The following is a 13,424-nucleotide window of genomic DNA, read 5'->3' on the forward strand; positions in this document are numbered from 1 at the left end:
GGTTGCTTGCACAATGCAGCACCTGTTCTGGAGTTCCTGCTCAGAGGTAGACAGCTCTGCCCAGACCGAAATGTTTTACTCAGCAACATGCATTGTACTTCACAGCCCAGTATCCAAAACCAAAACAAACCCATGTACATATGCTGAGATAGGAATCAAAAATAGACTATACTGTACTTAGGTACCTAATATAGATATAATGCCTCTGCTCATGATTTTTAAGATTTAATTGTCCAAATAAAATACTGCAATGAATTCATACTTCACATATACTGGTCGGTTCTTCCACATTTAAAATAAATAAATAAATAAATAAATAAATAAAATGTGCTAAATCATTTAAGTTTAGGAACAAAATTATTTAAATTTAATTTAATTTTCCTTTTCAGAGTGATGGGATGAGTTTACTTCAATTTACTTACAGTTAGCACAAAATCAGCTTAAACTAAAATTAGTACAGAACACTTCTTAGTGAATTTAAGAATACCTACCAAAAGAGTTTGGTGTTTATGAAACATAGGGTTTTGGTTATCTTATCATCTGTCATGTCCCTAAGAATAACATTGCTAATTCAAATACTTTTTGTCTTGCAAGATGGGATTTAATTTTTTTTTATATATGGGGATTTAGCACATGGTTAAAATCAGTTTTACAGGGTCATGTGGCTCCTATTCCTGTACTCAGCTTTAACAATCACTCCCATCTATCAAATTCAAAAATTAAAAAGGTCTCACTTCCCCTCAATAAGAAAATCTCTGTTTCTTTACAGCTTAGGTAGCATGAGCTATATTACTAAACAATAAGTATTACTAAAGAATAAGCCAAAGTGACGGAATATCCTTAGAAGCAATCCTACTCTCAGAAGAAAATCTAAGATCCTTTTATGCAATGGTTTATCCTATCACAAAGGGCAACAATATTTTCCCCAGCATAAGGCCATGTCACATACCTACAACATTTTTCATTTGAAACTATTTTTAAGTAGTAGCTCAAACTCACCTAAGAGTGTGAAGGAGCGCTTATGACAGTCCCCAGCGAGGAGGTAGCTGCAGTCCCCAGCAAAATTGTAGAAAGAATCATCAAAAGTTTTGATATGATCATTCCCAAAAAGGCTGCAACGTGAAACTGATGACTCATGAAGCAAAGAACCTGATGATCCTGAATATTGAAACACAATGTAACTTGCAATGTAAAACATTCATTTTGTAGTTTAGGAATTTATCTGCTGGATTTTTTTTACCACTGAACATCACCTGTCCTGGGCCTTTAGCTCTATTTTCTAAGTACACTGTATATCTGGCATGACAGTCCATAGGATCAAGTAAATTTTTTTGTATTGTACAAATTACTGAAAAGGTTTTTTTTTGTCTTTATTTCTACTGACCTAAACCCTACAAGGCTAATTTCAGTGCTTTAAGGGATGCCATACATTCATATATTTATGCCTGCTTGCAATCCCATCATAAACAATAGGGTAGTAGTACTTCAGGCATACTTTTGGCAGACAAACATCACTGGCTTCAGGGAGTCTTTGTGACTTAACATAGTGCTTGTTGAAAGTTAAAGAAAGGAACAACCTTACTGATGTCTCCAGTATGAGGAGAATGCTGCCTACTCCAGGACTGCAGGATAAGGCGGGTAAAAAGAGGGGGGAAAACAATCTCACAGAAGAAACAATGAAAATACATTTCTGTTTCAAGGCATTAGGAAACAAACATGTTTTCCTACCTGTTATTACAGCGCCCAGCAGTAGATTTGTTAGCAGAACTTCCAAGAGAAGCATCTGTCAAAAATGAAGAGAGATATTAGAATATTCTTAGTTTAGGGTGTTTAGTCTGTTTCACAACATCTCAGCATTTTCTTTCCTTTTTTATAAAGTTACTTTTTAGGTTCTACACCATTTCAGAAAGCTGTAATCCATACAGACTTTCACAGTAATTCAGTTATCCAGCCATGCCTTGAAAAGTAAGTAGTATAATTCTTTGGTCCCATTTTCGTTTCTTACTGCAAGGAAACATGGGCTACCTTCACAGGAAATGCAACCCAGCATACACATGTATTCTGATTTACCCAAGTTAGTACACTGCACACACAAAGCTTTTGATACACTGTGTTGTTTATCAGACAACCCAACACAAAGAAGTAAGCCATTCAAACCGGATCTGCCAACCAGGAGAAGTCACCTCTGCTGCATAAGATTTGCATCTTGCCCAACACCATCAAAAGGAAAGAATATAACGGTTCTACACCAACTAACAGGCCTGGCTGGCAGACCATTATAACCACGTGGTACTCTATTGATTTCAGGGCGATAATATACTTGAGATAAGGGGTGAGAAGTAAAGGGAGGAAATGGTGCAAAGATTAGAAACACAGGGTAGAAACTTCCATTCACCAAAATCAGTTTTACTGTTGCCTCGTACTTTCTACAATTACAATGTTGACTTTTGTTGCCCATATGTCTATAAACGATATCCTGTAATGTCAGGCCTCTAAAAATAATAATATGAGTGCTATGCAGATGGTGAACTACAGATGTGTTCTGTGGACAGACATTTAGTAATTAATGGATGAAAGCTTCACAGAGCTCTATCTAGGTGAGTTAATTTCAGTGATCATGTTTAAGCCACCAGAGAGGCTTAAATATACCATACTTAACATATCAATACCAGGAGATCAGACACACCTTTTCTTAAAAGAGCCCTCCAATTAAATACTTAAATACATTACACAGAACCAAATCCTGATTTCACCTTACAGGCACACACTTACTGATGTCAGTTATGTAGGTCCAACTAACAGCCACATAAATAAAATTTTTACCTTATTTGCAAAAGTAAGGAAAGCATCTATTATAAAAGCTGGTCATATAATGCTGCAAATGCCAATCTGACATAAGGCTGTTAATTCTGCAAGATAGCGAAGAACTGGCAACTGCATGGGAATGTGACTACAAAACAGTGGTAAACAATAGGCATTATTCTCAGAACACTTGCTGGTGTATTTTTAGTGCATGTACTGTTTTTTTGTGGCCAAATCTGATACTGCTTTTGTTAATCTCTTGATTTTATTAAGCATGCAAAGATAAAATACAAGATCTAAAAACCCTCTCTTCAGCCTATTTCAATCTTTCAGTCTGTTTTAAGCTGTCCACTTGAAGTTTCCCCCAATTTGAATAGAGCAGGTGCCACTAACAAATCAGGAGAAAATCAGTAATATCTTCCCTCTGTAATTTTTATCACCAACTTAATTAGAAAGTAATGTACCTTCTTCTGCGTGAGACTCCTCTTGCACATGAAAAAGAAGCTCCTCCAGTTTCCACCTTTATTCTACACCACCATTGTTCCCTCAAGAGAAGGGACTGGAATGGCTTTGGTCTGAAATTTCTTGTTTTTATACAAGCCAGGAACTCTTGCTCATTTAAAAGGAAAGATAAAGACCAAACGTCACATCCTCCTGATTCTCAAAACAATAGTTTAAATTGCTGTGGTGTAAATCAATGGCCTTAATTGCCAGAAAGTTACAATGAGGGGAAGTAGTATTAAAAACTTACATGACAGATAAGGCTTTGAAATAAATTTTGCATGTGTATGTGTGACAAATCTCACTGGCTGAGCCAATAGCACACTTGCTTGAAGACAACTATTAAAGAGGAATAGTAGAATACTCCACGTCTCAAAGACTAGAGCACATGCAATATTTTTTCATGTGTACAACTTCTTTAAAGGTGAAAGGAAAAAGAAACAGAGCTAGTAATGCTTTTGTTCTACCCTTAACACCACATATGAAACACGCACAAATTTTGTCATATTCTTTTAGATCAACGCGTCCAGTCCTTGAATTTGTACTTATAGAGATACCCTCTAGAACAATATGTTAATCATGCACATATTGTTACAGAGGTGGGCACAAGTTTTGCGGGCATATGTACAGCACTAAGCAAAAAATGCAGAGCAGATGACACCAAATTTTACTCTCGATGTTCCACACTTCGTATTTTCAGTAGCTAATAGTAATACCAAAGGGATTAGAAGGCAACACATTTCCCTGTAAATCATATCCTGCCACTAGTTCACAGAATCAGGTCCTTACTTTAACCCCAGAAAAACAATGCAAAACAATAAAAACATGCCTCCTGAGAGCTCCTAGTACACAGGCAGTTCTGAGAATGGTAGTTCCTGCACACACTTCTTAGAAAACCAATAGTGCAACACTTAAAATATGTAAATAAATAAATAGAAAAAAATATATTATAATAATTTCTTCCTCCAGGCAATTTTCCTTATGGTTTCTACAAGTAACTAGGCTGATCCTTGCATAATGGCAATGGATTATTTTCAAGGCAGTTTAGGTGATGTGTCTGCTTAGGTTGAAGAGTTACAGATCTTGTTAGCCATACTTATTTTCTCTTGTGTGAATTCATGACATTTGCATGTCAAAGTGTCATAAAACTGTGCTACAGAAACACAAGAAAGAAAGAAAGAAAGAAAGAAAGAAAGAAAGAAAGAAAGAAAGAAAGAAAGAAAGAAAGAAAGAAAGAAAAAGGAAGGAAGGAAGGAAGGAAGGAAGGAAGGAAGGAAGGAAGGAAGGAAGGAAGGAAGGAAGGAAGGAAGGAAGAAAAGCTAAATTTTCACTTTCCATGTAAAAAAAAAAAAAAAAAAAAAAAAAAAGAGAGAGAGAAAAAGGTTTTTAAATGAATATTTCCTGTCAGGATCTTTTGCAGTCAGATGCTCCTGCCTTTTCTCCAATAGCAATAAGGTTTGTCCCAATTGCATTCATGGCAATGCAAGGCCAACACCTGACAGCATCAGGGGAGATCCTTGGGACCACCCAAGAAAATCTCCTATGGATACAGAAACTTGGCATCCATTGCAGTCATGGCCCTCACTGTGCTTCCAGAGATATCCCTTGATTGTGGGTTCCTAGCAATTCCTACTGTTTCAATAAAGTACCAGGAAAGAACAATAAATATTCCCCTGACTTCTGCCCAAAAGGTTCCTCTACACTTCCACAGGAGAAAAATCTATGGGAAAAAAATATGCAAGCTGAGGCTTTAAAAAAAATAAAATACATCTTTGATATCTTTGTCAAATAAATGTGCAGAAGCATTAGTGGGCACAACAGCAAAATGCAGGAACCTCTTAATAGAAGAACCAGTAAGTACAGAGCCTCTGACCCTGCTGAAACTTGCAGGGACTTTACCCAGTCTAAACCTGCTATGACTCCATGGAGAGAGCTAGCACCTCTTCATGAGAAACAGCATTCAGGGCTGAAGTTATAGCTGAACAACAGGCAGAAATGGTGTGAAAGTGAGCAGAGAGAACAGGCAAGATGCCTCTTATTCTTCTCATCTTGCTTCTCTTTCTGGTTTTGGATGAAGACAGAGAAATAATATTGACTGGGAATCATTCTTGGGTCCAGTTGCCAAGTCTCAGCAGGTCCTGGATACTTTTGAGATCATTAGGGCATTAGTAATTTCAGAGATATGTTCCTAAAACCTTTCACCAAGGGAGATGATTTCCAAGTCCTGGTATTATTCCTGGTATGGGGAACAAGGTCTCCTGTCACTATAGTCTTCTGTCTTCTTCTCAGGCTTAATCCTTTTAGTGTCTGAGCTCTGAATAAATCCCTTCATTTGTTAACTTTCTATGCAAATTTAACAGGTATCTTTAAGTTTTTGAAAAAGTTTTCAAAAACTTTTTTGAAAACTTTTTTGTTTGTTTAGCACATGCATGATAGTTAGACTCCCTTAAAATACCCCTTAAAAAAGGGACATCACTGTTTTTGTTGTGTAGTGATTTCTTTACCATTGTTATAAAAAGGGGTCATCTCTTCAACAATACAGGATTACTTAATCTGTAACTGTGATGGATGGCCGAGGTCTTCCTTTACTAGCTTTTGTGTGACTGCCTTCATATGCTGACAAGCATTACCTGAAACACCAGCGAGAGAGTAAACCCCGAGTCTGAGATTACCAAAGGTTGCCTTGAAGAGAAGCAGACTACATGCAGGCAGATTTCTGAACTTGAATGGAGCCTCAAAAATCTGAATGCCTTTTTCTGTGTGTTTGGAGTCTTTTTCTACAGCAGGGGGACATCTTCCAACTCCCACTGCCAACATTTAATAGATGGCTGAGATAAGCTAGACATCACAACACCTCTTAAGTGCCTTAGAGACCTTAGAGGACATAAGGAAGAAAATTAATTGGGCTACACCCAAAGAACAAATTTCCTTTTTTTCCCCTCCTGGCTCAGTTTTCTCCCACCTCCCCCCTAAAAAAAAGGAAATGGTAAAAAGCACATTTATTGTCTGACATTGTACATTGCTCTGTTATGAGATTTAGTAATGTGTGTGCAATTCCGACATGTAATTTTACAAATAATACACCTGAGACACAGGAGGAAATATATAAAGTACAGTACACGGTTGCTGGAAAGTCCCTTATAAATAGTTTCTTTAAAGGAATAGGACTTCTGAGAGAAAATATAGATAACACTTGTTTTGTTACACATGACCTAGTATTTGAACAAGTCCAATATTTACTTGGAATTACATAATACACACCAAGTCATTAAACAGAATGCCACAGTTGCCACCAAGTTCTTGACACAGGCAAATATGGAGGCAAAGTGTCTGTATTATGAGATCTGCAACAGAATGTAGGAACAGTGATGAAACATACAGGGCCTGAACAGAAACAATACCTTGATGTAGGCAAAATGGAAAACTAAAGTCTAGCAATAATGAATTTAGATTTTGCACTTAGGAACTAGCAAATTAGATTAGCTATGGAAGACAACACAGACAACACAGGATGTCATTTTAAGACTATCTAAAAGATACAAGCATCTGCTGTAAGAGGAATTCATCTTATTCAAGGAAAATACAAAAGAAATTCCAACTAGCTCCAGTAACAAAATTTTATTTGAAACTGTGTTTTTAGAGAGAAACAATCCAATCTGGGATGTCAACACATAGGTCAAACAGAGCCATCCAATCTGAAGATTTCAGGCTGATTCTAGCTCTGCTGTGAGCATGTTGAGTTGAAGTGCTCTATTCTGGACAAAGTTTTTTTCCATAAACATCACTTCATCTGTGCAGACAAAGTCATAAATTGATTTTCTGAGGTCTAGAATGTTCTTAGCATTTTGAATAGACTCAAATCCCAAATGCTACACAAAAATCAAATGAAAGACAGTTTACATTAAAATGTAGTAGAATATAAGACATGACTTGTCAGCAGAAAATTCTTAAGCAGAGACTCATGGGAAAGGAAGCCATGTTGCTTCATTGCTCAGTAGTACTCAAAAAGGTGAAAGAATTACAGGAAAAAGGTAAGGAAAAAAAGTATTATGCGATCCAATAAATACAAAGCATATTTTCATCTTGAATATTGCCTGTGCTCTTGGTCTATCTATCTCAGAAACAGTAGAATTTTTAAGTACTTATTACTGTGAGCATATCTGATATTTCTTTTTTTTTTTTCTTTATTTTTTTTTTTAAATTAAACTGTCACTTTAATAAATCAGACAAAGATAAAATACAAGAGAGAAAATGCATCTCTTCAGCTCCCTTCTACCTCCCAGTCTTCTCTAAGTATGGACAAAGAAAAGATAAAATGACAATTAGAGATAGGGAGAGTTTGGTAGCAAGGGGTGAAATTTTCCAGTCTCAGAAATCAGACGGAAAATGAGAAGTATGACGAATATCTGCCATATCACAAAGGGAACAGAGAAGGTAAGCAAGAAATAAGTATTCATCATTTCTGCCAGTACACAGGCTTGGTGTAGCCATTGGAATTCTCAAGGAGTTGCTTTCAAACAGGCAAAAGGATGTACTTCTTTCAGACAGCACAGTCACTGTGTCAAAAGCCAGTTAGACAAATTGATGAAGGGCAGGTCCACAGGCTAGTAAAAGGACGAATCAGATGCAGCTCTTGGCTTACCCTGTTGAGTGGTGGAAGCAGAAATTCCATACTTTAATGTTATGTTTCACTCTCATAACTACTCCTAAGCAACAGCTGTTAGCCACCAAAATCCTAGCTTTTGGTCCAAAAAAACAAGATAGCTGTCCTCACCCCAAAATGAGGGAAGGAATGTCTCTGTGTTTTCTACAAAAGAGATTCACATTGGCTTTTCTGTTAATGACCCAACAGTGAAACTCAGCATAAGTAACAATGAATAAGCTAAAATAAGAAAACAGTTCCAAAAATATGAGCCTCCTGTGACAGATCCTGGAAGTCCAGAGCAGAAGGCCAGAAATAACACAGGGTACATGCTTAGAAAAGTTCTTCTGCATCACCTCCTACCCTCCCCCTGTTCAAGGCAAAAGACAAAAAAAAACAAACAAATAAAAAACACAAACCAGGATATGAGAAGATCATCTGGAAAAGTCATAACCCTGTATTTGAACCCTCCCCTTTGTCTAGGCTACTGCTCTCCTAGGAAAATTCTGAGCTAGATGAACAAAGTGCTCTAGTAATGAAAAAGAGTATTGATTTGGGGGTGACCATCACTAAAGTCAGTATTAGAGGTAAAACCTTCCCCATGCAGAAGAGCACTGTATGAGATTTATACTGCATAATTACTCAGCACATTTTAAGGGCATAAGCAAATGTAGGGAAAATAAACCAGCTATAGATATTCAAGAGAAAGGAGGACATGCAGACATCTGTAACAGCTCAAACAACAAATGAACCATACCTTAGCAGCACAGTACAATACCAAAAGTAAGGGATTCTCATCAGGGGTGGCTAGAAGAGTGCCCAATACCCCTGAGCAGGGCAGTAGTGGTATATGCTTGCCCCTGGGGCAACCAGAGCAAGAGGCTGCACATTGCCTCTCTGCTGGCTCTGTGCCATGCAGGAACTCAGAATGGTAAAACAGACATCTAAGATGCTCCTCAACACCAGAGCACTACAAAAAGGATGGAACTATGATCTGTCCCCATGGCAGTTGCCCTAGCAGGGCTGTATTTGTAGCACACAGCAGCGTAAATCAAATTGCAGGAAGAACTAGCAGAATACATTTATTTGAAAAGACCAGAAAGTTTGTTTGGAAAACAAAACATTGCCATCTATTCTGGTCTAGTATGAACTACTGGGGCTTCAGTGCATTTTTTTGGTCGTCAATGCCCAGTTCCTTTGCCTGGCACTGTTGGTACACGATTTAAAGAAAGACACTGCTCTAACAGAGGAAGGGAGAACACCCAGGTGGAAATCACATTTTGTACTTGTAAGCCCTCAGCCTCTGGACATCCTTCCACATGTTGAGAAATTCACAAGAAAAAACAAATGCTCTGGTACTCTCCCTCGTAACTATGCATTATTAAAGAGAATCCTTTTTACTACTCCTTCCATGGTGGTAAGTTCATAGGATTTCCAAGACCAGGAGGCAATGGAGCACCCTTGCAGATCTCAGCTAAAGCCACTGCATTGACGGGGGTTACGCTTTGAGTCACCTGAGCCTGAAGGACCTTTGGTGTTACCATAAAGCTCTTTGGCATAGCTCCAGACCACAAGCCTGCTATGTGGCAGTCCAATCAGTGCTTTGCTTGGCTTCAGCCCCTTTCGTCCTATCCAAAATGGGGATTTCCAAGCCAAGCCGCATCCTGTAAGCCCAGGGATCTCCAGCCAATTGTCAAAGCAAAAGATCTACCTCCTGTACAGTGACCTTATAAAGCCTCTAGGAAGTAATAATATTATAGACTGATGTCTTCAGCTGGTGTCATCTAGTAGTGCTTGTCTGAAATCAGTGGTGCTGCTCTAGTCTGTGCTGAATGAAGAGCCAAAAACCTCATAAATTTGCATACATCGCAAAGAGTCACCAGAAACTGAACAAAGAGTCAGGGGAGAGATTATTTTTCTCTTGGTCTATGGACAATTTGTCTCTCATGTGAATTAAGTATCACCTTGAGGATGTATGCTTGATTCTACTTCTCAGACACCAATCCAGGCTTTAGCATTCCTGGGAAGGTGGTGTTCCTAAAGCAGAGCAGCACAACCTGGGAGGGGATCTCTTGTAAACAGCTGCTTCCTTCTCTTTTACTTGTTAATGCTTTAAACCTCTACCCCTGGGTTGAAATTCCCTGCGTATAGGAAGTCAATCTGAAGCCAATTCAACAGTTTTCTCCCCAGCTCCTCTGGAACTGGGGTTTCATATTCCTTCCTTTTTTCTCCCAATTAATCAAAAAATCTAACCTTCCTGATTTACACAGTCTATTTGCATGCATGGGATTTTCTAAGCAAGGTACTCAATACTTGCATGCTATTAACTTTACCAACTCCCCAGTTACCCTGTTGGATGTTTTCTATTCATCTGGCCTGTTCTAGACAGAGTGAACATTCAATGCATGCATATACAAATCATTCAATGCATGCATATACAAATATACATACACATTAATTCTTCTACATCTACCAATTACATCTGTTCTGATAGGAAAACATTAATGTGCTGAGAAAGGTGCAAAAGTAAACAGAAATGTCCAAAAGATGGGAAAAAAAAAAAAAAAAAAACTTATGGTGGGTAGATAGTTACAAACACAGCTCAAGAAGGACCAGGGAAGTAGCAACATGAATGCAAGCACGCAAATAACCTTGGAATTTCTTGTTCTTTTATTTAAAAAGTTTCCACTAATATAGTGCAGAAGGGTAGCTGTACTGGGTCTGGCTGGAATGTTAACTTTCCCAGCAGCAGCCCATACAGTGCCGTACTCTGTACTTGTAGCTGGAACAGCAGTGTTTTCACACCAGTGTTGTGTCTACTGCTGAGCAGCAGTGGCACAGCATTGGGCCTTTCTCTAACCCTCCTAGGGGGTGGGCAAAAAGTGAGGAGAGAAACATCACTAGGGCAGCTGACCTAAACCAATCAAAGCGATATTCCATACCATGTGGTGTCACACTCAGCAATAAAAGGTGGAAACAGGAAGAAGAGGGGAGGGGTGGGCTCTCGTTGAGAAGATGTCGGTCCTCCTCTCGAACACCGGCTGTGTGCGTTGAGGCCTTGCTTCAAGGACGTGGTCAATCATCGCTCATTTGTGGGAAGTAGAGAGTAATTTCTTTCCTCTGCACTTCCATATAGCTTTCATTTATTTTGTTTGTTTGTTTTCCTCCCTTTTTCCCCTTTTCCCTTTTACTTCCCCTTAGTTAAATTGTTTAGTTCATGGTAGTCTTTATTTAATTATTATAATTATTTCCCTTTAATTAAATTACCCTTATCTCAACCCGTGAGTTGTTCTTTGCTTTACTTCTCCCCCTCCTCATCTAAAGGAGGGGGAGTGAGAGAGCGGTTGTGGGGTTTAGCTGCCCAGCACGGTAAAACCACCACAGTCCTTTTTGGCGCCCAACGTGGGGCTCGAAGGGTTGAGATAACAATAGAATTGATTAAACGCATACAACTAACACACTTGCTTGCTAGTAACCATGTACATTGTCCTGTTAATAATAGCTTTGTTCATATGTCATGCAATCCGTGTCATATTCTCCTTTCTCCTATATATCCGATCCGACAAAGTGCTACAATCTGTGTTCACTTTTTTTAATTCGCTGTGCTGCCAAGCACTGACCTTGGGTTTAATCTGGAATTCAGGCTCTGCGCTGTTATCATTTGGGTCCCATGGAAACTATCTTTCAGAGAATATTCAGAACTACACTGCCTTCCTTTTCTCATCTGGACACCAGTTTATTAATAATATCAGGAATGGTACCTTTCCCATTCTTTCACAGTGGGCTAATTACAACAGTTTGGGAGTATTTTGAAGATCCATCTGTAACCCATGTATTGCTATTTCTAATTCTGAATAACAGGTTTCATTTTCTCTCTAAGATTAGTCGATTGTTTAGAAAACTTATTTGGGAATCTGTCCCGAAACAGTCTTGTGGTGAGTGGCACGGTGTGTGGGATGATGTTAGCAGATACCTGTCACGAGTGTCTCCTCCAATAGTTTTGAACTTCACCCCTGAGCAAGTGCTAAATCCTGAAAACTTGGTAGAATGTTTGAGAGTTGTATGTCCTGACCCTGATAATGCTGGAGAACAACAGCTTGCAGCATTGTGCTGGGTCGTGGCTTATTCCTATCAAACACTGTTTAACATCATCCAGCAATTTGAATAGCGGGAGGAAGTCTCTGAATCTGATGACCAAGTAACACACGCTGTGGCTGACCCAGAGGATCAACCAACTATGGTATCAGTCGCCCCCATAGTCAAGTCAAAACAATGGAAATGGAGGTCAGCTCGTTTAGTAAGGGAAGAAGGCTCTCCTACGAAGGAGGGAGAAGGGGAATTGGCAGGCACCTCTAAAGCAGAGCCATCACAAAAACAGCAGGAAGACGAGATGGAAATCATAAAGGAATCAGAAATCACTCGATCCTTATCCCTGAGTGAGATGCGAGAAATACGAAAGGATTATGGTCGACGCCCAGGTGAACACATCCTCACTTGGCTGCTCCGATGCTGGGATGCTGGGGCCAGTAGCCTACAATTAGAAGGCAATGAAGCCAAGCAGCTGGGATCCCTCTCTAGAGAAAGGGTAATCGACAAAGTCATCGGGAGAGGAGCACAGGCCCTCAGCCTCTGGAGATGACTCCTGGCAGCTATCAAAGAAAGATATCCCCATAAGGAAGATATTGTATATCACATAGGCAAGTGGACCACTGTGGATAAAGATCTCCAACATCTGCGGGAATTAGCTGTGCGGGAGATGATTTATAGTGATTTGGACAATGCCCAGACACCTCAAGACCCCGATGAAGTCCAGTGCACAACATCCATGTGGCGTAAATTTGTGCGGAGTGCACCATCGGCACATGCCAGTACCCTGGCAGCAATTCACTGGGATGAGGGGATGGGACCAACAATGTATGATGTCTCCTGCCAGCTTCAACAATATGAAGACAATCTCTCTGCTCCGCTACAGTCCTGTGTCTCAGCTGTGGAGAAACTGTCTAAAGGACTTGACAAGCTCGTGGAACAAGTATATTCCCCCCCATTTAGACAGAGTGATACTTCAGCCACTAAGAATCAGCATTCGCCTGCTCAAGAGAGAGAGTACCCAAGACGTACACCACGTGGCACCTTGTGGTTTTATCTGCGTGACCATGGGGAAGATATGAGGAAATGAGATGGTGTACCTACTTCAACCCTAGCTGCTCGGGTACGTGAACTGAAAGGAAATACAGCAGCAAGAAGAGGGGCTCCTAAGAGAAATGCTGCTCCGGTTTCTATTGGGCAGTACCCCAGAGGCAGTAGAAGAGCTGATGTTATTCTTGACCATGATGAAGGGACCTCTACCTCTCATTTGCAAGAATTAAGTGGCAGACACTCCAGCCAGGACTAGAGGGGCCCTGCCTCTGGCCAGGTAGAGGAGAGGGATAACCGGATTTATTGGACTGTGTGGATCTGATGGCCTGGCACATCAGAACCA

At 39.7% G+C, this 13,424-nt stretch overlaps 1 protein-coding gene across 1 annotated transcript in view; it reads right to left on the minus strand.

Annotated features, from left to right (window-relative positions):
* Positions 1 to 3,360, minus strand: part of VWF (von Willebrand factor) — a 145,772-nt gene extending 142,412 nt beyond the window's left edge. Inside the window, exons 1-3 of the mRNA XM_082774180.1 lie at positions 3,267 to 3,360; positions 1,729 to 1,783; positions 1,000 to 1,158 (exon numbers count right to left, since the gene is read on the minus strand). Coding sequence (XP_082630306.1) covers positions 1,000 to 1,158; positions 1,729 to 1,783; positions 3,267 to 3,296 — 244 coding nt within the window. The 5' untranslated portion in view covers positions 3,297 to 3,360. The remainder of the gene's footprint in view (positions 1 to 999; positions 1,159 to 1,728; positions 1,784 to 3,266) is intronic.
* Positions 3,361 to 13,424: the final 10,064 nt, after the last annotated feature.

Source organism: Aythya marila, assembly GCF_965140915.1.
Source record: "Aythya marila genome assembly, chromosome: 1".
NCBI classification, from domain to species: domain Eukaryota; kingdom Metazoa; phylum Chordata; class Aves; order Anseriformes; family Anatidae; genus Aythya; species Aythya marila.